The following is a 26,560-nucleotide window of genomic DNA, read 5'->3' as shown; positions in this document are numbered from 1 at the left end:
GCAATGAATGACAGCTCTTCAGAGTGATTAAAAATTCTTTGACAACAGGAGTACACAACAAACTATTCAAAACAATGTTTATTTCCCATAGTTGATCTGTACTTGTTTCTTCGCATGTTCTCATGAACATCTATCATGTCTCGTGTACTGCTTTATTACACCTACCAAACCAGGCTCATATCCACTTTACAAAAATTGAGCTATCATCTACATTCCATAATATTTATCCTTCTTAAGTGTACAATTCGGTGGTTTTTAGTATACTCGAGGCTGTACAATTATCACCATTGTCTAATTCCAGAATGATTTCATCATCCCGAAAAAGAAAGCTGGTACCTAGTATTAATCAGTCCCCACTACCCTCTTCCCACTGGCGTCCACCACCAGGCCACTTTCTGTCTGTCTGTCTCTCATATCCACTCTCAAGTACACACAATACCTTGAGCACTTTTCGATTACAGCCTAAAGTAGGGGTCAGCAAACTTTTTCTATAAAGGATCAAACAGTAAATATTTTAGGCTGTGCAAAGCATATGTATCTCTACATGTAGCAATTGTACAACTCTGCTATTATAGCATGGAAGTAGCTGTATACAATATGTAATTAAATGGGTATGACTGTGTTCCAACAAAATTTTATTTACAAAAATAGGCAACTGGTTGGATTTCGGGGGCCAGAGTTTGCCAACCCCTGGTCTAGAGCAGCACTGTCCAATAGAAATATAATGCAAGCCATGTTAGTAATTTAAAACTTCCTAGCACACAGGTTAAAAGGTTAAAAGAAATAGGTAACATTAATTTTAATAATATATGTAAATCAACACATTCAAAATACTATTTCAAAATGTAATTAATATAAAAAACTATTAATAACATAGTATGAGAAAGAGTGCTCAATAGCCATGTAAGTAGCTACCACATTGGATAGTACAGACCTACAGGAACTACCTAAAGTACCCTCATTTTATAGATGCGAGAACTGAGGCCATAGATTATATAAATTGCCTGAGGTCATAGGGTTATTAAGTGGTAAAATGAGCTAAAATTCAGTTCCAACTCTAGATCCTGCCCTCACAAATACTCTGCTATTCTGTCTCTCTACATTTAACTCTAAATACAAATTTAATCATGTATTAGGTATGTGATTTTGGGCTAAATCGCTCTAAACCCTTTTCCCCAACTGCCATACGGGACAAAAATTCCTAACCTCACATAAGGTCTTTTAAGGATTAAGTAAAATGTGAAAGCGGATTGCCAACTACAAAACAGTATACATAAATAAGACTTTTTCAAGGAAAGCAACTATGAAAAAAGGATAGAAATTACATTCACACTGAAATACTGTGATGTGTCACTAAAATAAAATCTGCAGAAAAATAAAGACAACTATCTTGGCTTAGGTCTTGTTTTAGTTACCTTTAAAAAACTAACCAAAAAATCATGCTTACCCAGATGAGACTTAATAACATATTATAAAAAGCATTAAAATGAATATGCATACATGCTACTATTTGCCCCAGTCATCCTACTCAGAGGAACACCTTACTTCTGGGCAGCTCCACTACAGTTAACACTTTTGAAGGAAAATTGCAAATACAAAGTTCTAGCTCCCTTGTTACTATAGTTCTTTCCCCCAATTCGTTGTCAGACTCTACCATGGAGCTAGCCTTAGCCTCTCTTGAATGGCTGGTCATCATGCAATCAAGATTTATTAAATACCTACAAAGTGCTAGACATACACTCCAAAATGCTTATTTGTAAATTTTACACATATCCTACTACTGATGATGTATACATGTGTAAAACATCAGAGCAATAGGACTGAATATGCTTCATTATTTTTGAATAATCTTCTAAATTCATGCATTTTAATACTTTAATACTTTTAATATTAAAAACTATCATACCTGACAAAGGTACACAGATCCATTTAAATGAAGGCCACGCTTAGGGCGCCTGGGTGGCTCAGTCGGTTAAGCGACTGCCTTCGGCTCAGGTCATGATCCTGGAGTCCCGGGATCGGGTCCCGCGTCGGGCTCCCTGCTCAGCAGGGAGTCTGCTTCTCCCTCTGACCCTCCTCCCTCTCATGCTCTCTGTCTCTCATTCTCTCTCTCAAAAATAAATAAATAAAATCTTTAAATGAAGGCCACGCTTACTAAAACATGACATTAATTCTTCCACCTCATCCTCTAAGTAGGCAAAGGTTTTTGTGGAAATATAACTAATAAAATTTAGTCTTCCTCAACACCAGGTGTTCCTGCAATTGAATCTGATGGTTTTACTTTATTTTGGCATTTTTAAAAAATGGATTCACTAAAAACACTTAAATTAAAAAAAGTTGGTTGTAATTGCTATCACTTATAGACCTTTCTAATTAACCCAGTTAAGTCTCAAAATAGCTCTATGAGGCAAATGCTATTATTTCCACTTTACAGATAAGAGAAGGGAGGCACCGAGTGGTTAAGCAACCAACCCGAAGATCACATAATTCTTAAGTGCCAGAGCTGGGATTTGATAAGCATGCTCCAGAACCTGGGCTGCTATGCTATTTTTCTGTTAGAAAACTGCTCCTGAGCTGTTAAATTATGCAGATATGATAATTTTCACAAGTAACAAATAATTTTTAATAACAAAATCACACAATGGTGTAAACTTCTCAGAATACACTCTTCGTTGCATTAGTTTCTTAAAAAAAAAAAAAAAAAAATCAGCTACTTTCTGACACACCTCGTTAAAGTTTCCTTAACATTGACGGGACAGATTAAGTACAAATTTTTCCCAAAAAGATCTGCTAAGTATAATCTGTCATTATAAAAAAAGATCAACATATTTGAAACACTTGAATTTTAGTAAAAGAAAAATGTGTGGCTCGCTTTTTAAGTTGGTCAGCTTTCTAAAAGTATTTTGACAAATATAATCAATGAATCTCTTCTTTGTAGAATAAAAGATGATGATTCCCACCTTGCCCTTACCATAAATTAAAGGCCTCATTTTCCAATTTACAGTCTGGCTTTACACCTTTTTTGCCACCACAGATTTCTAGAAATAATGCAGTGAATGAATTTTGTGCATGCTATCTCTATGGCTTCATCTCCCTATTCCCCAAATTTTATTTTTTTAAATTAAATTCCAGTTCACATGGGCCCTCCATCAGTGGCTTTTATTTAGTTTTTCCACACCAAAAAATTTAAATTAAGTGATCTATTCTTGAGAAGGTATCTTTGTATTTTTTTTTTTATCTTTAGTTGCTCACAAAACTAGTTCTTTATGCATTTCATTACTGAAATAGAATATACCGAGTTCCCCAAGTGTAATGTCAGAATCATCTGTACATTTTTCCAATTTGCAATTTGTTCTGCTACTGATTTACTTAATTCATCAACAATGTTTTTATGCTGCACCCAACAGTACATGCTGATGAAAGAATGTGTTCCGGGTGATTGTCATATTGTTTTTTGCGATTTTACCATGGCAGAAAGAACAAGTGTTTCCCCACATATGTCTTTCCCTTTTTAAACAAGAAACCTCCAAGAGTGGCTTCTAAGCATTCTTAATTATATTTAGTAAAATTCTGTACTATTGGGTACTGCATAAATAATCATCTTTAAAAAAAAACTGCGGAGGCCAATCTTCACATTCTGAATGCTTAGATATCCTGCTGATTGAGACAGTTTCAGAATATCACTAGCTAAAATCTTAAGTCACAGTATAAATGGGCAAGGCTTCTTACCAGAAGTAAGAATATATTTGTTTCAAAAATCTTCCTTGATGATTCCATTTTTTGTGACCAATTTCTTATTAGGTCTGATTAAATCATCTTAACCTCATGATGATGTGACTGACAGAGGTCTTAGTAGGAATAGTAGTGCCCACTCTATTTTTCTGTTTATTTGCATTATCATCATCTACAGTCGGCAGCTTCCTAGCCTGTTCACTAAAGGTTAGTCTAGTTTAAACTGGGTAACACAATCAAGAAACCCACAGAGTTGAGCACACATCAATTGCAATCTGTCAAAATATATTATGAGAAAAGAACCAATGAGGGCAGTCTTTCCACTGTAGCTTCCCATTCTTCTCAGGATCTGGCCCACGTAGTGTCTTACTACCCTCTAATATTCCAAATGAGGATGCCAATGACATCATATATTGAAATGAATAAAGCTTCATTTGTTTTAATAAAAAACTAAGTATAAATAGAAAGTCCAATATTCTCTTCCTTCATCCCAATGGATCCTCCTGTATACTCCACTCTGGAGACAATGGTCTTAAAAAGCACAGCTGAAGCAGTTCTAGGACTACAAGTAATATGCTTTCGAATTCACAGAACTTAAAATATCAAAAATTATAAGCTGAGTTATCAAAAAAAGACACTAAAATGACTTCCATAAATAAGCTCAGCCTCTACCTTTAACTTCCTAACATAAATGAATATTCCTAGTATTAGACAACACCCAAAAATAAGTGATAACACTTATTAGAGCAGCAAAAGGTATTTGTTGGCAGCAAAAGCAGATCTACCGAAATGGCTGCTTCTTAGCAGATTTTAAGGAATTGTGAAGTATTAAAAAAAAAAAAAGGCAGAGGAGTGCTCAATTTTAGGGAGTCTAAATATTCGTATAGAGTCAAAAACTATCATTAAGAGAGATACTGTACAAATTTTAAGTTAGAGGATACTTTATTTTGCAATCAGTTATATGCACCAAAGTAGGCAGCCAGATTCTAAATGTAATCCTTACTCAATTTCTTAATTTTCTTTTCTGGAAAATACTGGTCCTTAAAATTTTGGTGAACTGACATAACTGATATTTAAAGCCCTATAATTATCTAAAGCCACTGCTGGTAAAGTCAGGAGTGATAAAGGAAATGGAACCTGAAAAAGAGGAATGCTGAGTATTTCCTAGAGGTCAGAAGTGGATACTATGATGCTTTTGTCTGCGGATGAGTGGCTAGTATGTAAGATTTTCCACTAATTCATGACAAAAACTATTCTGTTTTCTGAGATTTTTGTTCTTTCTCTTTCCACTGTGTCAAAATTCCTTTTTTTTTTTTTTTGTAATGGTGACAGTGGTTTTAAAAATGTACATACCTGACAAAATTAAAATGTTAGTTGGTGAAATCAATTGCCACTTGGAAAATCTGAAAACTATTGCTTTAAATCAATTTCATTCGCTTTCTGCCTAAACAAATATGGCAAGTCCTTATTTTACATTGTTCCATATTTAGCACTCTTTTTCTCACTTGTCTCAAACATATAAACAAGCTGGGCATGGTTAAATGGCAAAGGATGGACAGTTCAAAGAGCATATTACTTACATTTTGCTACACCAGCAATTCTTAATCTTAGTAACTTGGTGACACAATATTAGGATGAGATTAATTATAAAAAGTGTCATAAACCTTTTTAAAAGTAGAGAGAGTTGCAATTGATGTCCCCCCCTTTTCTGGAGGAGGTGGTGGTGGTGGTGGCTGGCAGAGGTGGTATAATTCAAACTAGAGCCAAGACTATTCTACTCACTACTATCCTGATGCATTTTCCTGAATGCAAGGAAGGAGCAGGATTGCAGGTGCAGGGAAGTGCCCACAACTTAAACTTTACCTCTTTCTCCTTACCCTAATTATATTTTCTTTCACAGCACTTACCACCATCTGACATGAGAGAATATATTTGCTTGTTTTCAGTTGTCCCCCCGCTCCCATTTTATCAACCATTATATTCCTAGTGCCTAGAATAACGTACCTTGCAGAGAGAAGGTATTCAATTAATATTTGGTTAATCAATGGAAGAGCCTAAAAGTAGACTGCATTACATATAGCCCTGTCTGCCCAACTCTCACTGTCCCCAAAATAAAACCTCTGGGCTATCATATTTGTATACTTGATCCATCATCCAAGCCATTAAATTATTTAAATATGTTTAGTGTGAGCTCATGAATTATGGTACACCACATAAGTAGCATGGCTATCTACCCAGAATCTTAAAAAAATTACAAGAAACCTTCCTTAAGAACTCTTTTTATCTAGCCCCGAACTCTTTCCCAGATACGGTTCTCATATTTCCAATAGCCTAATAAATTAATTCCACTTGGAGACCCCATTTTTACCTCAATTTTAGTATGTTTAAAACCAAATTCATTATTTCACCGTATTTCGATCCCCTCCTGCCTCATACAACTACAGCATCATGGAAAAAGGATGGGCTAGGGTGGAAGTCCTGGTTCTGGTCTCATTTCTGCATTTGTCAGAGTTTAGACAGGAAATTCTAGGAGCAGAAATGACGTTTCTCTGGTAAGATACACCCTTTTTTTTTTTTATTTTAAAGATTTTATTTATTTATTTGAGAGAGAGAGAGAAAGCATGAGGTGGAGAGGGTCAGAGGGAGAAGCAGACTCCTCGCTGAGCAAGAAGCCCGATGCGGGACTCGATCCCGGGACTCCAGAATCATGACCTGAGCCGAAGGCAGTCGCTTAACCAACTGAGCCACCCAGGTGCCCAAGATACACCCTCTTTTATAGAAAATAGTGTTTGCCTTAAAGGGGATACTGAAAACTAACTCCTTGGATGGGAATCCAAGACTCACGAAACTAGATTTTGTGGCCCAAGGAGCCCGAAAAGTCAAAAGTCCAAGGCCTACACAATCAGACTCAAAGCATTCCAGATAAAAACATTTTAATGAATCCAAAAGACTATACTGGAGTTTAAAACAGGGTTTCAGCAAAAAAAAAAAGTCAGACAGTAAATATTTCAGGCTTTGCAGACTATAAGGCCTCTTACAACCACTCAACTTTGCTGTTGGGAGTACAAAAGCAGCCATAGACAATAAGTAAGTCAGTAAGTGTGGCTGCATTCCAACTCCCTTTCAAAAATAGGCAGAGAGCTAGACATGGCAAACAGGTTATGGTTTGCCAATCCCTGGTTTTAAATTAGTTTCTAAGATGTGTTATAGAAGGTAAAACACAAATGCATGTAGGCTCACTGGGCATGCAGGCGTTCTCTGTTTTGCTAAGAGCTGCTATACCTTACACTTGTTTAAAATCTATGATGCCTTGGAGTAAGTTTGTCTTTGGTCCTCTAAACACTGATTACTCCTAGAGTGGTGGTTCTCAAACTTCTTGGATATAGGATTACTCTTAAAACAGACTGAGGATGTCAAAGAGCCTTTGTTTACATGGATTATACCTACTGATATCTACCATATTATAAATTAAAACTAAGATATTATTTAGATATATATTAATTTATTTCAGAACAGTAGACTCATTACATATTGTATAATTACACCTATATGAACCATATTTTCCACAACAAACATTTTAGTGAGAACAGTGGTATGCTTTACATTTTGCAAATATCTTTAGTGTCTAGCTTCATAAAAGACAGCCTGCATACCTGCTTTTGCATTTAATTTTACTGTGTGATACACTATTTGAAGCATATGAAGAAAATCTGGCTACATACACATACATATATAACTGGAAAAACGAGGACTATCTTAATAGTTTTTTCAGATAATTGCATTCTTCTTTGATATTACACCAAAGATTAGTGGTTGACAGGGGCTGGGGCTAAGAGGAAAAGAAGGGAAAATGGGGCATGACTGGTAATGGGCATGACTGGTAATGGGCACAAGATTTCTTTTTGAGAAGAGGAAAACGTTCAAAAACTACACTATGACTCTGCAGATACACTGAAATCATATACTTTAACAAAATAAATTCTACAGTATATCTCAAAATAAAGCTGTTTAATAAAAAAGAAAGACAGAAAACCAATGTGTTTGGGCTTAGGGAGGGTCAGGGATAGGAAGAGAGACTTGAGCGGTTATGTTCAAGACTGTGGCATAAGAGCAATGGGAAGTTGTGAAGAGTTTTTGTTGTTGTTGTTTTTAAAGATTTTATTTATTTATTTGAGACAGAGAATGAGAGAGAGAGCACATGAGAGGGGGGAGGGTCAGAGGGAGAAGCAGGCTCCCTGCCGAGCAGGGAGCCCGATGCGGGACACGATCCAGGGACTCCAGGATCATGACCTGAGCCGAAGGCAGTCACTTAACCAACTGAGCCACCCAGGCGCCCAGCTGTGAAGAGTTTTAAGCAGAGGAAGGAAGAAACACTACGCCAAAACTTGTCAAGTGGTAGTTTCTTAAAAATTGTTGCAACATGAAATCTGTATCGATAAACTTTCCCATATTCTATTGGTCTATCCTGCACTTTGAATGAATCTTTTACACTGCCTGATTTTGTAACACGCAAGCATTGGTCATTTGGAAAATACCGGTTCAGTGAGTCACACACATCTTCTAAAATGTTAAAATATTCCATTGTATACAGTATTTTTAAAAATCTCAATCGTTAATATCACAATTGATCTTATCAGAAATTCTTTAAGCACTGGGATGCTGTCAAGCTCATGGTAGCAGATACAAATTTTCTAAATTTCCAATTTTCACTTGGAAACAAATCATTATATCATTTGCAATAAATACTAAATGTTGTTTTCCTTGAAGTGACAGGATCATCCTGACTGTTTTTGAGAAAATGTCTGCAAATACCCAACTCTAAATCACCATGGCCTATCTATCAGTTCTTCTTTCATGTTAAAATGGAGCAACATGAACGAAGTGGCTAGTCAGGACTGTAATTCAACGGTACTGGTGTTTGTCCTCAGGACAACCACTGTTCTTCACTACACAGCACACTGTATGTATAATTCCCATTTCATCATACAAAATAATTAAAAAGCATGTGTTCAAAGGTCAAGATTTAATAAAACTAATAATGATCATTTTTACAGCTTAAGGACACTCTTAAGTGAAACTGGCATTCTTTTTCTTTTTAATGGTGAGTGGATTGCAATAAAGAATACAGCTACTAGCACTTTGGTGTCACAGTCATGATTTGTGCTTGGGAGGTCAGCAGTTTTACCTGCTACTGCTTCTGTACCATTAATGCAAATATCAACACACTGAGAAAGGCAAATGTCTCTATTGTTATGAAAACAGTTGGACCCAACGAAAGGTCCCCGAGGCCCCTTTCCAGGGGTCCACAAACCACACTTTGAGAAATGGTGCCCCCGCAAAATTTAGGGATCATTATTTACTAGCTATGTGATGTTGGGCAATCCACTAAACTCTTTTTAATGAGCTGGATTTGAAAAAAATGATTATACTCCCCTCCTTCCCCAACCAAGAGTTATTCATCAGGGCTAAGAGATGTGAAAATATTTGTATTATTGTAGCATCATAAAAATGTAAGAGCTTATTAATACTTATAATGAGTGATATTAGTATTTCAGTAGGATACCACTGACTTCATCCTGAACAACCTGACAGTGACCAAATTTCATACATTTTTGTTTCTATTGTTTCTCTAACGATCTTTACACTGCTATTTTAATTCAGACCCTCATCATCATTGATGCAAACCTGATTTGTTTTCATAAATGTTGCTGCCAGCTGAACATACCTATTTTTGTCATACCCCCACTCCACCCTGACCAGTCAAACTTGTCTAGGGCTTTCCATTGAGTATGTCTGAATATGCTCTTTTGCTTCAGCTGAATAATGTCTGATTGTGTTCATCTGTTTCTCTCACCTGCCAGAACTGGCCTCCTTACTTCTTGTTACTGAAATACCATCCCCATCCTTAAGAGTCCTATTAAGTCAATCTTTTCTGGCCACCCAAATAGAATAATCTTACTCCTATGAATATCTGGCACTCAAAGCCTTGTTACCTGGTATCTTCTCTTGTGCTTGCATTTCCTTAACTAGACTGCAATCTCTCTGAGGGCTAAGTACATCTTCCATTCTTCTTATTCCCTTCAGCACCTAACAGCACAATACATTCAGCCTAGCTAATGGTCCTATGTGGACTCTGCTAGAGACCAGTATCAATGAAGCATTGACCTTCACAGCCAAATAAAGACCTAGACAACTATGGTAGTTTAACTTGCTTTATAGACCCAAGATCTATAACTCTTGTCATACATGGTTTTTAGACCATGTTTTTCTCTGTGAGGTTTACTCAAGTGACAGGGCAAGGTATTCAGTATCACAGCTTAGACTGCAATTATTCTACAGGCAAACTGTACTTCTCAAAGTGCCCAAGATATGGCTCTGAGACGAAAACAGACAATAATGTGTCTTAAGGTTTTTAAGTAGATCTATGATAAGCATCTTTACAAAAAAAGTAATAAAAAGTCTTAAAAAACACATATTTAAAACACACAAAAACACACAGTGCAAGAGCATAAAAAATTAACTGAAATGAGGTCTCTTGGACTGGAACAAGGTTAAAAGCATAAATTCAAGATGCAGATGGCAAAAAGAAACACTAGCCATGAGTTGCAGCATTTACTACTATGCAAAAAGTCAAATCAAATAGGCAGCAAACCAAAGGCAGAAGCTTTGTCCTTAAAAATCAACAGCAACTGAAAGGAGGCGGTACCATCAAGTGATTAACAAGTGCATGGGCTTTGGCACCAGAGTGAGCTGATTCAAATCCTACTTCAGAAAACTATGAAATGAGTGAAACTGCAAAATCCCTCTGTGCCTCAGAGCCCTTATCTGTACGATGGGGCTCTTTCTATTCGCCTTGTAGAGTTTATGAAAGAATCAGAAATCATACAGAGCAGTAAAAAGCACACTTTGAAGTCAGATGGGTCTGGGATAGAACTGACTACTTTTAGTAGCTTTGGTAACTTATGCCTCAGGTTTCTTATTTGTAAGACAGGTATAATACCACCTCCTCAGTGCTCTTGTGAGCATAAATAAAGTAACATATAAATATTCTATAAAGTCTTAAAAGTATACCCAGTAGGTACCCAGTAACTTGTCTCTACTAGATATATGTAAATATATTCACACATATACACACACCTCACCTTGCACAGTGCCTGCCATATTACAGATACTTAACAAATGTCAATTATAATTATTTTCTATCAGAAATTTCAGAATGATTATAAACTCTAAACTATAGTTTTACATCCTCATGCACCCAATCTACATATAACTCATCAATCAGAAATGAATGGTAGTTCATCAATTATTCCAACTACAAATTTTATAGGATAATTCAGGAACTGGAAGCAAGAACAAGCATAAAATGCTCACTAGTAGAAAGCCCAGAAATAAGGAAACTTTACATGGAAGAAGTATAAATCCATATTAGACATATAAACTATTCATTCTGTAAATTCACAATCCCAAAATTGTATCCTTATTTGCTAATACAAGTCATTTACTATTTATTTTTCTGCCAAAGGCAAAATCAGGCATAAATTCAACTCTTTCCCACAACTATCCTTCATTTTAAGCCATCCCACCTGCAACTGTCGTGGCCCTAGACCAATTTCATTGGGTTACAGGGGGAGAACTGATCTTGCCAGTTCTTCAAAGACATTTTGAAATTGCAAGCATTCAGAAACTGTAGCAACCATTTCATACTACTATTCTGTAGGACTGGATCTGCTGCATTCTGATTCCTAGAAACCACTTACCTACCTCTGGTTATTTTTTGTTTTGTCTGTCTTTCTTGAAAAGAAGTTATGCATGTGTAGGGTTTTAAAGGGGGAGGGGGGAACAAGTATTTAATGTACCAAAAGGATTTAAATGAAAAGTCTCTCTCCCACAACAGAACAACCCACTGTTAACAGTTTTTTACATTCTGCCTACTTACAAACTAAATAGAGTCAAATAAAAACTGGGTCAGTTCTAACACTGAAAACTGAAAAATGAATAAAATCCCAGGAATGTATCATTTATGGGGTATGACAGATTGTCTTATTTGAAAACTTAAGAGTGCACATCCAAACCTTTTAATAATGACCTGAATATAGAACATTCTCTTTTGTTAAACAAAGTCAAACTGTTTAATAAGAAGACAACTATATCTCCATCAGAACAGCAATCTGTTTCAACCTTAATACCACAGAACAATTTTGGTAAGCTTTTTATGTCAGAAGTGCACTATTAACAAAGATAACACAGTTCTGTTTTCAAATAAGAGGGATGTTACATACCTGGAACCTTACTCATATAAAAGATGTTCAAGTCATGAGTAAATTCTTTTGGCAAAATGAGTATTTAATAATGCCACAGCATGTTTAAAATACTTGGTGACATATCCTTCCTTTTAAAAGTAAAAAAACAAAACAACTTACCTAAACCTGCACCACCTATCTGCTATGACAAATTCAGATTTTCAGCTGTCCTTAATGGGGAGTATATGTATACTTTTGTGAAACAGAAAAGCATCATTTTTGTATGTTACTCTCTTTATTAAGAGCTTTGCATATAATTTCATATGTTCTCAAGCTTACCTTTTCATTTTTCTTATCTGTCTCTAAGGGCTGCTTTGCTGTAATACTTCGAGGAGTTCGGACAGCTTCCTCGTCAGCCACTTCAACAGTCCGTCCATTTGGCTGCACAGGCAACAGAAAAGAATCTTGTTATCAAACTACTCAATAGGTCAAACCAAAGATTTATACTCAGGAAACAGAATATACTACAATCAAGTTCTACCCCCTGACCCAAATTTAAAAGGTTTCTGTACAGCCATGTTATCTAAGACCTGGACTACTATTCATAGTAACTGTGTTTCATAATATAATTAATAATGAACCTATAAACAAATACATTTTCTGATCTTACTCAGGTATCAGTTGCTCCAGCAAAAAATAATGGACTGAAAGCAGGAAAAAAGGGAATTATACTGCATTTGCACTCTAACTACCAATTAGTTGTGTAATCTCCGAATGTTTCGCTCATTATCTTTTAGTCTTATTCTACATATATAGAATGATAGATCTGATCAATTCAAAAGTTGGCACGCTCTGTCAGTAAAGGGACAGGAAATATTTTAGGCTTTGTGGGCAATATCGTCTCTGTTGCAACACAAAACTCCACTATTATAGTACAAAAGCAGACACAGATGAATAAATTAATGAGTTTGGCTATTTCCAATAAAGCTTTATTTACAAAACACAGGTAGAGGACCAGATTTGGTCCATGGGCCATAGTCCGTTGGCCTCTGTATAAGATTATCTCTAATATCCCTTGTAATTCTATTATCTAATGGCTCTATTGTTCCGGGGTTAAGAAATTTACCAATCCGCTGCTAAAGCTTAAGAAAGGCTACCTCAGCTTTAACACTCCTAAAATAAAATGATAGCTCTTAGAGGTGCTCATGAATAAAAATAAGTCTGTGAATTCCAAATCTGGCTTTTCATTAGAATCACTTGTTTTGGGGGCTACCCCCCCCAAAAAAAACAATTTCTGAGCTCTATCACCAGAAATGTATTTAGGATTCAGGAATTTGAAGAATGGGGTCCAGGTATCTGTATTCTAACCTCTTCTTTATGGATCCTACTACTTCTTTTCACTTGCTTATTCTCCTCATATTCCAACACAATGAGTTAGTAAATCAATACACTAGTTTCAGTTGCCTTATTTCCAGTTCTTGCAGAATTGACTTCCACCAGATTATTCACTATAGCAGAGCCATACTCAAGAAAACAATATGAATGTTCAAGTTTCTATAACTTGACTTTCCCTGAGTGTGTTCAAAATTACCAGGGATATACAGTTAGAGAAAGAGACCATTAATATTCTAAAACCCAATTTGTAGGCTTCACAAAGATTTATGGAAGAAAAACCAAAACAAAAGCTGTCTTTTGAAATGAAATTCCCAATTAATCCCAATTTAATCTGCTGGCTCTTAAGCAACTTGAAGTCAGTCAGATGCCAAAACCAGGTCTCCTCACTCTTCATTTGGTTTTCTTTCTCCCCTGCTGTTTTGTCACTTTCCTGCTGCTTCCTCTAATCCACCTTCCTGTGTCTGTATATGTGTGTGTGTCTGGGGGACGTGTGGGGGGGGGGGGGGGGGGGTACTACAGAGAAAGGTAAGAAACCCTAAAAGGAATTTGGACTTAGAGCCATAACCACAACAGGAATATAAAACTGTTTAATTCTACTTTCTAATATCCAACATATGCTAGTTCTTAGTTCATACTATCCTCTTTAGCCAAACTTTTTCTGATTTCCTGTGGTTGGCTTTACCTTTCTATATAAGCCTTACGCCACCTTAGATTTGGCAGCTCCAATTCCAGTTTCCCACTTCTAACTGGCAGCTCACAGGCTTACATTTCTAAAAACTTCACTTAACTAATCCCTTCAGGAAACTGTCCATCATAGTCACTTAAATAGCATTTCCATTTTACTCATGTAAATGACTACACGGAGTCATTTTAATTTATTTATTAACTGCTAAAAGGCAAGAAATTAAGTGGTTTAAAATGACTAAAAAGTTCAATGCAATTCCTTTGAGACCAACTGCAAACACTGTTGATACAGCCTCCCAAATGAAAGATGAAACAATCTCTCCTCTTAATCAACCAGGAAGTCTGAAGTCCTCTATCAGTGACTTACAAAGGGAATACTCCGTTTCCATCTCATAGACTCTGAAATGACCACCAAGCCGGAGGTTGGTCCCACACCATCAACCTGTGCCAATTTTACTTCCTTCTTTGCACCATAAACTTAAGCAATGGCTGTTACTGCAGCTGTTCCTTTGGTCTCTGCAGATGTCCCAATGTTCCACTAACTCTGGGGCTTTATATTGCTCTCACTACTACTGGGAGTCCGTAAGTCAGCAACAACTCCCCCCAAATGCCCGATAACATGAAACAATAAGCCTCCTTTCCCAAGAATAAAGTCAAAGAGCTCTTGGACAGCAGGAGAAAAGGATACACTATGGTGGCTGTGCCTCTTCTACCCACCAGCAACACTAATCTGTCCCCTTACTTGCCACTAGTTGGTCAAGAAGGCCTCGCCCTGGAAAATTGTTAACCATATTTAAATCAGCAAATCCAGAAATGGAAGAATACTATGTAGATCTGCTCACATGAAAAGTAACTAACTGCAAACCAACACTTTAAATATAACCTGACTGCCAATCTGGGTTTTACATAAAAGTATTATCTTCTCTCATCATGAAGCCTTAATATATATGGTGTGTTTCCATAGATTAGTAACTACATGAGCCTCTTATTGTACCCTAGTATAAAATTTTCTAGAACGCTCTGAGGGTTCCTTCCAGGGCCAACCAAGGCTAATTTCATATATAACATACAATCTATATTCTAAATTAGACAAGAACATTCTCCAAATCTCATGAAAATCAACTAATAACAGAAGAATGACATAATCATTTCTTATATGGATAAAGTCCTTGTAGGCATCGCTATGCCTGCCTTATTATTATATATTCCCCAATTCCTATGCCATTCATGAAAAGAACATAGTGTGTGTTTGTGTGTTGGGAGGGGCGGTGATAAACCAGAACGAAAATACCTAGCTGACAATCAAGAAAATAAAATGCAGAAGGGGGACACATAGGGGAGTAGGGTCTCTTATTTAATAATGCCTGATTTAAAGGAAATAAAATTCTTTGTGTTAGTGAACCTTCGAGTTATTAATTCCATACAATTCCATAAACATTTAATAAGTACTTCAGTACCAGGCAATGGGCTAGGGACCTCAGGAACAAGGACAAATGAAAGGAATTTGCCCTCCAGGAGTTTCAAAGTTTAGAATAAGAAGATATGCTCTTTTTTTTAAAAATTTTTTTTAAAGATTTTATTTATTTATTTGACAGAGAGAGATAGCGAGAGAGGGAACACAAGCAGGGGGAGTGGGAAAGAGAGAAGCAGGCTTCCCGCCGAGCAGGGAGCCCGATGCGGGGCTCGATCCCAGGACCCTGAGATCATGACCTGAGCTGAAGGCAGTCGCTTAACCAACTGAGCCACCCAGGCGCCCCAGAAGATATGCTTAATAACAGACATCTACTCCATTTGAGCAGCCTGTACATATTTGTCAAACTGATTCTAAATTGCAAAAGAATCTACATCTAAGATAAGCATATATAAGGTTTAACATTAGACTTCTAAAATGAAACCATTTAGAATCCCATTTTCACTCAGCTATGTAAATTTTATTTCTAGACATAAAATATAAAAATCATGACTTAAATTACTTGGAAACGCCTTAAGTTTAGAAACTAGAAAGGCAGTCTACCAACTACCAAAAAAAAAAAGGAATATGAAAAGACCATGGGCTTTGAAGCTGGACAAAACTGGGATCAAGACTCGACTTCTGTATTTACTCCCTGTGATTGTAAGCATTTTCCTTGACTTAACCCTTGACTTCATCATCTGTAATACAAAAAAAAAAAAAAAAAAAGTACTTGTCTTATATAAGTTTCTTATTAAAACAACAATAAAGGAGAGAACATGGCTAGGATGGCTCAAATCCCTATCCTCATGTTCTAGCATTCAGGTCACTTTTCAAACTAGAAGCTCAAAATAAATGTTAAGTCCTGGTGGTCAAGAGGGCCAACAAATAATACATGTGCTCAGTACTCCAGACACAAATTCTTTTGGGAAGTTAAGAGAATACAAATGGTAAGTAAATATATCCTCTCAGAGGCCAGAAATAGTCCAGGCTTGTTCTAGAGACAGCAATGTAATATTATCTTTCTTTAAAAAAAAAACAAAAAACAAAAAAAAACCTGCTTATAGTTTCACCATTTCCTAAGAAAAGAAAATTACATCATATTCACTTATGTTCATTCACTCAACATCCAGTAAGTGAACATAGTAGAGTAATACGTAGAACCCTTAAAAGCTTGAAACAAAGACAAGTGAGGCACAATCCCTGCCTTCAAAAAGCTTAGAACCTAGCAAAGGAAGAAGACAACATCACATTATAAAATACAAGGCAAAAGGTATACTCTGCCCCCTTCTCCCTACCCCTCCAACCCCACCCCTTAAAGGCAAACAGTATGGGTTTTGAAGGCAAGCTGAAACCAGGGTTGAATTCTCAAATGTGTGCCACCTGGACAAGTTACGATGTCATTGGAGTTTCAATTTTCTTAGCTCAAAGTTATATTGCACATACAGGAGGCATTAAGTATATACATTATACCCTTCATAAAGAAGATAAAAGGCAAGATGTTATAGAAATTCAAGGTGCATCATCCTTAGCTGATAGATTAAAGATAGCCTGACAATAACTAATAATTTCCAAGTATTTGCCATGTGCCAAGCACCTTGCTAGATGCTTTTTATACACATCAACTTATCTAACGAACAAGACCTTGCCTCAGTCAGTTTATTTTAGTTTGAAGAGTTCTGATACAAATTCATGATAGAACAATTCCTTGTCATTTATTTGAAAGCACGAACTGTGTCTTTTTTCCAAATGTGAATATATCAATTACATAAACTAAATATACAATAAACTACAGCTTTAGTCATAGTAATTTACCAAATTATTTTTAAATTCAACCCCAATTTTAAACTCTTTAATAACCGAGAGAACAATCTTAAAAATATGGCCTATAATTCAAATTTGCACAATCTTGCTGTGTATCCTGAGATCTTTCCTTTAGTAGTAAAGATCCTGTTGCCTTCTAAGCAGCTAGCCAAAGACTCAACTCTTTTCAGGGATTCCGAACTATCCACTTGTTGACTGCATCAGGGATGCTCAGAGCTACTTTCAAAGGATAGAGAGATGACACGCCACACCTGTCACCTGGCCAAATTATGCTAAGAGGATTTCTGAAGAATTCAATACGGTATTGGTTTCAAAGGTTTTGCTTCTGATGGGTACTGAGATAAGGACTACATTTGATAGAGCAGATACACAGCCATGTACTTCCTTGGATCCTGTTGGATGCCCTCTGGAATACTGGCATTCTGTGGCACAGTTTGAAAACTATTAGCATAGCTGGACAGAAAAAAGTAAACTTTAAAACTGGTCAAATAACACCAATTCCTCACTCAGAGCCCTTGATTTTGCCTGAATAATAATAATTTAAAAATACTGTCAAAGCTTTCATGAACTTGAGAAGTAGTGCATTAAGCAGTAATGCCCAAATGCAAAAGAAACCCCAGGTGTTCAGAGGGTTTATTGCTGCTCTCGGTATCTAAGATAAGCAGAACTATTAAAGGTCTTCTCTACTAGGCCTCTGGCAGGAGAAAATGACAAGATGAAAAAACCCTGTCGGGCACCTGGGTGGCTCAGTTGGTTAAGCGACTGCCTTCAGCTCGGGTCACGATCCTGGAGTCCCGGGATCGAGTCCCACATCGGACTCCCTGCTCAGCAGGGAGTCTGCTTCTCCCTCTGACCCTCTTCCCTCTCATGCTGTCTCTCATTCTCTAAAAAAAAAAAAAAAGAAAGAAAGAAAGAAAGAAAAAGAAAAAGCCCTGTCATATAACCAAACAAATGGAGCCAAAATTCTGGAGCTTTGGTAAAAGTCATTACAATTTTCAGTACAAACTTCTGATTCTAAAAGTAAATTTTAAAAGCAATACAGAGAGCTGTAACTCATTGGGAAAACTGGATTTGCTCTCTGAATGCAAAGTAACATCCTTGAACATGCTACAGAAACCAGAGAGGTACAGTGGAAGTAACAGTTGAGTTTGTAGACTAAAAATTAGGATACTGTTTAGCTTTTGAAACTCCTTTGCTCTATGACCTTGAATAAGTTATTTATTTTTTTTAAAGATTTTATTTATTTATTTGACAGAGAGACACAGCGAGAGAGAGAGAGAGCACAAGCAGGGGGAGTGGGAGAGGGAGAAGCAGGCTTCCCGCGGAGCAGGGAGCCCGATGTAGGGCTCGATCACAGGACTCTGGGATCATGACCTGAGCCGAAGGCAGACGCTTAACGACTGAGCCACCCAGGCGCCCCTTGAATAAGTTATTTAATCTTTATGAATCTCAAGATTCCTTTTCTGTAAAATCAGGAATATTTGTTTTAACTATGACTTGGGATTTTTTCATCGAATGATTATTCATTTACTTATTTTCAAATGATTATTCTTTTAGTACTTAAAACTAACGGCACTAGTGATTTAGAGGTAAAAAGAAAATCCTGTATGTAGGTGGCAAGTGATATAATTTACCTTTACTAATACCTGGTATGATACAGCAAAACTACTACTTAAGAATAAAAGATATAGGGCGCCTGGGTGGCTCAGTCGTTAAGCGTCTGCCTTCGGCTCAGGTCATGATCCCAGGGTCCTGGGATCGAGTCCCACATCGGGCTCCCTGCTCGGCAGGAAGCCTGCTTCTCCCTCTCCCACTCCCCCTGCTTGTGTTCCTGCTCTCGCTATCTCTCTCTCTGTCAAATAAATAAATAAAAATCTTTAAAAAAAAAAAAAAAGAATAAAAGATATAATTCTGTTGGAGTATCTTAAAAGATAAATTTATTTAGCCAAATAAACTATCCAATTAAACTGTGAGATATCATTATAGTTACTCTGTTCAGAATTGATTTCAACAAATAATTATCAAAGGCTCTTACGAGTACTGGGCACTGTTTGCCATTGCATTTCAAGGCCAGTGAGGCTTTCCCCTAGTGGAGGCAGAGGACCCCCCCAAAAGTTAATGGATAAGTAAGTAATTTACAAACTCTGATACTTACAATAAAAAACATCCCCACATACCAAAAGTTGAGACAGAATATAGAACGGGATGACTATGTGAAATAGGGTGATCAGAAAATGATTTTCTACGAAGGTGAGATTTAAGGTGAGAGCTACAGGCTGATTAGAACAGTGGGGAAAAGATTATTCCAGAAGTGTTAATAATAGTTCATGTAAAGGCACTGGGTTGTGAAGGAATTTGAGGAACTGAAAAAAGATCACTATAGCTGGAGGTAATAATAAGAGGAAATTAACTCAAAATCAGCTTAGAAAGAAACGCATGTGCTGGGCCACATAGGAAAGAAGTTGAGGTTTTAAATGCAAAAGCCACTGAGGTGTTGATTTTAGACAAGTGTTGGCTTTAGGACTGGAGGCAGCCTGCAGAAGCTCCAGCTACACAAGTGAGCTAAGGTGCCAGACAACAGAACAGAGTAGTCAAACTGAATTACATCTTGGAGATAAAATGGATGGTATTTGCTCCTAGATTAGACATGAGGTAGGGAAGATACAAGGAGGTGAGGAAAAGGGAAGAATCAAGAATGATTCTCAGATTTTTGGCTTGAATAACTGAATGGGTGGCAAGCAGTCATTTACCATTCACAGAAATGGGGAAGACCAGGAGAAAGCAAGGAATCATGAATTGTTTTGGAGATGTTAAAATTTGAGACAAATGCCAGATTTCCAATTGGAGAAGTCAAGTATATGCCTAGATATGAGGAGATGAGAGGAATGGTCCAATTATAGATACAGACTAATATAAACTTGATCTCCATTATTCAGGGATTCCATATTGGCAAGTTCACCTACTCACTAAAATTAACTTCTAATTCCAAAATCAGTACTTGAGGTGCTTTCCTGATCACTCATGGACGTGCACAGAGCTGGGAAAAAAATCTGAATTGCCCCACAGGTACATTCCTAGGCAATGCTCTGTCTTCTTGTTTTAGATCATAATAAAATATAAAATAAACATATAAAAAAGAGACTAACTCTACCTGGGGAGCTAGGGAAGGCTTTATAGCAGAGAGAGCACCACAGCTGGGCCTTCCTTGAAGGATAGGTAGAAACTGTACAGATACAGAAAGAAAGGCTTTCCAATGGAACAAAATAATATGAATAAAGAAATATTGCAGTCTAGTTAATGGTAATGCATTTGGGATAATGGTTAAGAGATAAATCTAAGATGGGGTTACATCATGGCCATCTCATAGACTGGATTTTACTCAACATGTGATGGGGAAACTACTGACAAGATGTGAACATGAAAGTCACGATCAGAGCTGGGCTTTAAAAGATTTAACTAGCCGGAGTGGGTTCTAGAAAGGAATGGCAACAAAGAGACGGAAAGCAGGAAAACCAGTTAGGATGCTGTTAGTATAGTTGAAGCAAAAGGTAATAAAGTCCAAAAGTAGGGCAATGGCAATGAAACTGGAACAGAAGTAGTAACTACAAAAGATACTGCATACTATTAGAATGAATTATTGGCTGTAGAACGATGGACCTCACAAAATTTTAGTCAGAAGAGGCAAACACAGCCATCATCCACTGTAAAAATAAAAAGGTGGCTCATATGGCTGTTTACCAGGCATGAAGAATGGGAATGAGCTGTATAAATACTTTGGTAGGACATCTTACTACTTTATGCATTTGTTAATTATTTATTGAGTGCCAAGCACTATGCAAGGTTATACAGCAGCAAACAAGACAAAACACTACTCTATTCAGTGAATTTATTGATACCAATGACTGCACTATAGCAAATCTTTATGAGAAGTCCTACACTAATATAAAAATAGCTTTTTCACTAAATGAATTTTTGTTGAAGTTGATCCTGGGTTATAGGCTTCCAGTTGAGATTCAAAGCAATGATTTTTTTTTTTTAAAGATTTTTTATTTATTTATTTGACAGAGAGAGACACAGCGAGAGAGGGAACACAAGCAGGGGGAGTGGGAGAGGGAGAAGCAGGCTCCCCGCAGAGCAGGGAGCCCGATGCGGGACTCGATCCCAGGACCCCGGGATCATGACCCGAGCCGAAGGCAGTCGCTTAACCGACTGAGCCACCCAGGCGCCCCAAAGCAATGATTTTTTGTTAAAGACCAGTTATCTGAGATCTCACATCCATCTAAATCACTGCTCAGACTAAGTCAAGTTAAAAATATTTACTGAGTGCCTATTTAATACTCACATCATACTAGGTGTCACGGAAAATACATAACAATGATTTCCAAAAATGCCAAGAAATAAACCCAGAAAAGTGCCACCCCCTCCACTTTTAATAGGGAAATAAACCGCAATTCATACCCTAAAAGACCTATGCCAGGATATTATTGGGGGATAAAAACCAAAATGATATAAAAATTTCAAAAAGTGCTTATGGGTAGATATTAGAGAACTAAATATCACCTACTCTACAGATAAAAATAAGCTACTAGAAACAAATTTTTAAAACTTGAGTTGCAAAATTTGGAATGACTTGAGAACTAAAAATAATGGGATAAAAAGATGAGAATAAAATATTTAAGTAAACATGTAATATCCTTTTACAAACCCATAGGAGTTTAGTTGGATCAGAGTAAGGTATATCCTAAAATGTGTATCAGAATGATGTAGTAATGAAGAGATGAATTGTAGGATTAAACATGACTCCACTTAGAAACCTCTCCTATTCTATGGATCTCATGGTCTCACACCAATGAGTCATTTTTAAACTAATAGCAAGGATTTACCAAGGGAGCTCGTTAAAATGCAGATTCCCTGGACTCAGTTCCAGAGATTTTGAATTTGTAAGATCTGTTCTGGTGCTCAGGAATCTATAAATTTTAGTAAGCATTCAAAGTAACTCTATCGCAAGTAGTCGGAGATAACATTTTGAGGAATCCTGCAGTATTTTAACTCAATTAAGATCCTCAATTTATAAACAAGACATGCTAAACAGAGCAAGGTTAAACGCCTTACTTAAGTTTAGTCCCCATTCCTCACAGGCTGACGGAGTTAAGTCTTCCTCTACTGGGCCTTTTCTGTTGCTTCAGCCTCTTCCACTACCTTGCTCCTACCCACATTCAAAGCCAGATTGTGTGATAAGGCCGTTCACAGCCTCCTGGGCCCACACTGGGTTGGCGATGTTAATTTTTTTTTTCGTGTATCTTTTTCCACAACTGGAATAAAAAGCTCCCTGGGGAGCAACTGAGCTTTTACTTTTGTATCCCTTCACAATGAGACATATGAATATTGCGTTCTTTTTTACTGCCTTCAAATTGCAAGCAGTATGCTGCTTTTCTCCAAGTAAGTACTTAGCACAGTGCAAAGCATTTGAGTACTACACAAATGGGTGCTTTTACTTTTCAGTCCCATAAAGCAGTATTTTTCTGTGGGTCATGCCTCACATTGAAATGTGAAGCCAATCTGATGGGTCGCAAATATCATTAAAGAAAAACAGAATGGTTTGATATGTGGGTGGGGGGAGAGTGGGGGCAGGTACTGTAATGTAAAATGTGTTTCTTACTGTAAGTTGCAGTCAAAAAAGTTTGAAAGCTAGGGGCGCCTGGGTGGCTCAGTCGTTAAGCGTCTGCCTTCGGCTCAGGTCATGATCCCAGGGTCCTGGGATCGAGCCCCGCATCGGGCTACCTGCTCGGCGGGAAGCCTGCTTCTCCCTCTCCCACTCCCCCTGCTTGTGTTCCCTCTCTCGCTGTGTCTCTCTCTGTCAAATAAATTAAAAAAAAAAAAAAAAAGTTTGAAAGCTAGAATTTTGTTAATGCTGACAAACTTTTCCAACACTTCTATACCATAAAGTAGGCAAAGATATTTTCTCACCCAATTAACATTCTACCACTTGATTAGTCGTCCCATTCTCCACTCCCCAAAGCTTAATATTAGATTGATTTATTTATTCACTGCCCCATTCCTTAACTAAAATGAAAAAGAGAAGCAGTAAGTCCCAAGTCTGATGAGTATTTTTCACAGTGTAAGTTTCACAGAAGTCTGTTCCTTCTTCAGATAAAGGTCATCTGAGTGTTATGATGCACTTCGGATGGGCTCCTGGAGCACCCGTCTCTGGACTCCAGTCTATCCGAAATTCTAGACATCCCAAACAGCGCTTTGAAATGTTCACAACCTGCTTCATCCACATAGGGTTTAGGCTTACTAATGTATGTGATTTTTTCAAGATCACCTTCTTTGCTTATTTTGGAGCCAAGTTCTCTATGTGCACCATAACATTACTTTCTGGTAACCTTTGATGTGCTCAACAAATTTAATTATATATGTTCCAAATCAGTTCTATTTCCTCTTCTAACTTAAGGTAGAATTCATACTGACCAAGTTGTACCTTTTCTAGATTTCGTATGTATCTTACATCCTCTTAATCAGCAGACAAAATGTGATCACTTACCTAGGCCTAATAATGCACTCACTGTGACCTGTCACTTCTCTAATACTGACTTATTCTTTGTACTGGTACCAACAATACTCTCATTGCTTTAGTTTGAACTCAAATCCCCCTTCTTCCAATAACTTCCCTAAATTCCTTCAACGGAATTAGTCTCCCACCTTCCAGACCTCATTAACACCACTTGTGCTCCTACAGCACCTGTCTCCTACACTAATCTCCAGGATAGACTCTTAACTCCCAGGTGTATGCCTCCCACTGCCCAACACACACCAGAGGGCATATCACAAAGTATGGCCTTGGTTACATTTACTTTATTGTACTGAAAGGTAAAGAGCTTAATTCAGCGTACATAACAGGCCAAGAGCGCTTTCTAATTCTGCACATCCTCCGAACTCTGCTCAACTGTAAAGTATTTTAAAAAACAAAACTATAAAAGATATAATGGGAAAACGGCAGTAAAGAAAATACAAATAAAACAGAAAGGCATGATAAAATGGATGTAATGCTCTCTGCATTTCCACACGCGGTCCGGTAGGTAAATCGGTGCCTAAAGCTCTCTCTCAGACTGCACCATTCTGCTCTGTCATCCCCTTTTACTCTCTTTCAAAACCTCGCACACCGCTCAACTTGCCTTAGGTCTCTCTCCTGGGGCCATGTACCCCAGAGTAAATCAGGCAACCGACTCCCTCTCGCCTGACTCCTCTTCAGGCCTCCACTGGCCACATTGACAAGAATAAGAGTGGGCAACCATTTCCCTTAAACAGTCTAACCAAAATGGAAGCGCGTCTAGACCTGGGTACCTTTAATCCTCTGTAAGCCCCAGATTTTTTAGGTCATCGTATCTCCTCCACTGACTACCGTCTCAATATGCCTTGAAGCAGACATCTGTCTTCCAGTCACTGTCTCTCCACAACGTCCCAACACCACCTTAAGGTCCCATTACTCTGCACACATGCAGCCTACCCGGTAGGCCTCAAGAAGGGCTGGTACGTAATTCCGGCGGTCAAGGTTCCCGAAAACGGCTTGACCTCTGGGCGCTTCGAGTCACACGTACCGCACGCCGTCTGACTTCCTTCCTCGAAACTAGTCTTCCCCACCCGTCCTACACTTGCCGAATTTCCACGATTCCCCAGTAACGCGTCCACCGATCCCCTCCTCCACCTGGAGAGATCGGAGTCCCAGCTCTTGACTAACCTCACTTTTCCTTTTCCACTCCCGGCTGGGGCGGCTGGGGCGGCTGGGGCTCGGCCTCCCGCTCTCTCGAGGGTTTCCACGCCGGCCCCTGGCCCCTATTCTACCGCCGCTCCACCCCTACTCACTTTGGGCTTCTCGGGCAACTTCTTGCGGTTTTTCTTCTTCTGCTCCTCGCTCCTAAGATTCTTCAACAGGGCCAGATCGTCAGGGGCCGGGGCCGGGGCCGGCACTGCCGCCGCCTCCTCCCGCTTGCGGGGCGGGCTCCTCCGCTTTTTTCGGGCGCCGGCGCAAGCCGCGGCCCAGCCGTAGCAGAGCAGGAGAAGCAGCAGCAGCCCCAGCGCGCCGGTGCCCACCAGGATCACCCAGCCCGGGTACCGCTTCGGCTCCAGCCCCAGGTCGAGGCCCAGCTCGGTGCGCAGAAAGCCTAGGCCAACCGAAAGCATTTCCCGCAGCCGAGCCGAGCCCTCCTCGGCCTGCCGGGCCAGCTCGTCCTGCCAGCTCTGTGCAGCCATCTTCCCTCCGTCAGCGAGACTCGCAGGATGACGCTGGGGCGCACAAACGCCGTCCAAGAGTCAAGGGAGGCGAAGAAGGGCCGGGCCGGACTGCCTCAGGCGGAGCGCATCGCGGCCGCCCCTCGCGCCGGAGCCGGGGATCGACAGCTGCCGCCGCCAGGAGAGGGGGCTCCGAGGTCCCCCTAGCCAGCCTCACTCCGCCGCCGCCAGAAGGAGGGGGGCGGCGGGAGGGAGTGTCTCCAGTGGCGGCCGCTAAGCGGCGTCTCGGCGCCAGTGCCAGGCCCCGCCGTCGTCCCTGGGCGGAACAATGGCGGCTCGGGCCGCGATCCACGCCGCGCGCGGGGATGGCCGCGGGTCACGTGGGCGCCATGGGCGGGACGTGGGTGTCACGTGGGCAGGGCGGGGCGGGGCGGGGCGGGAGCCGTTGGGTCGAGGGCGCGGCTCCTGCGGTTGGCGGTGACCCGTTCTGGCCCTGGTGGAGGCTCCGAGCCTCGGGATCGCAGACCTTGGGCGGGCGTCTGGGAGGGGTTAACTGCAGGAAGCCTCCGCCGGGTGGCTGGTCCCTTGGCGCTAGGAGACGTGGCGCTTTGAAATAGTCCAGGGGAGGGGCTTTCGAGGAAGTCGGGGGTGGGGGGAGAGGGTGAAGAGCGTAACTGCGGGTCGGGGTGTCTGGGTCAAAGTCGCCCTAGTAGGTGTAGGTTTTCTCCATTCTTTTTCTGGGAGTGCTGTTGGGGTGGAATCAGCATTTGCTCCCTGGGTCACAGGGCTAGATCCTAACAGAGTGGGCTCTGAGTATGAAGCCGGACGTTCCACCTCCAAGCCCTAGGTTTCATTCACAAACTGGCTCTTTCTCTTCAGGGCCAACTAACATACCGCGTGCCTATCATTCGCTGGCCTGGCTTGGGCGGTTCGCATCAAATTCGCTCATTCACTCCTGCTCTGGGTGTTCCCCAGAATTCAAAACTTGAAAAGCCCGTGGGCG

The 26,560-nt window shown here is 39.3% G+C and overlaps 1 protein-coding gene across 8 annotated transcripts in view; it reads right to left on the bottom strand.

Annotated features, from left to right (window-relative positions):
- Positions 1-25,916, bottom strand: part of MTDH (metadherin) — a 55,143-nt gene extending 29,227 nt beyond the window's left edge. For 6 of the 8 annotated variants that reach the window (XM_035011577.1, XM_035011580.1, XM_035011583.1 and 3 more), the window contains exons 1-2: positions 25,192-25,915; positions 12,315-12,416 (exon numbers count right to left, since the gene is read on the bottom strand). In XM_035011577.1, the coding sequence (XP_034867468.1) occupies positions 12,315-12,416; positions 25,192-25,578 (489 nt within the window). In that variant the 5' untranslated portion in view covers positions 25,579-25,915. Of the gene's footprint in view, positions 1-12,314; positions 12,417-25,191 lie in introns of all 8 variants that reach the window. The other 2 variants (XM_035011585.1, XM_035011582.1) reach the window with 2 other exon arrangements.
- Between the last annotated feature and the right edge of the window lie 644 nt (positions 25,917-26,560).

The sequence above is a fragment of the Mirounga leonina genome, unplaced genomic scaffold (assembly GCF_011800145.1).
Source record: "Mirounga leonina isolate KUSES-001 unplaced genomic scaffold, KU_Mleo_1.0 Mir_165, whole genome shotgun sequence".
Lineage (NCBI taxonomy): Eukaryota > Metazoa > Chordata > Mammalia > Carnivora > Phocidae > Mirounga > Mirounga leonina.
The sequence above is the reverse complement of the archived record's forward strand: the minus strand, read 5'-3'. Positions and strand labels throughout refer to the sequence as shown.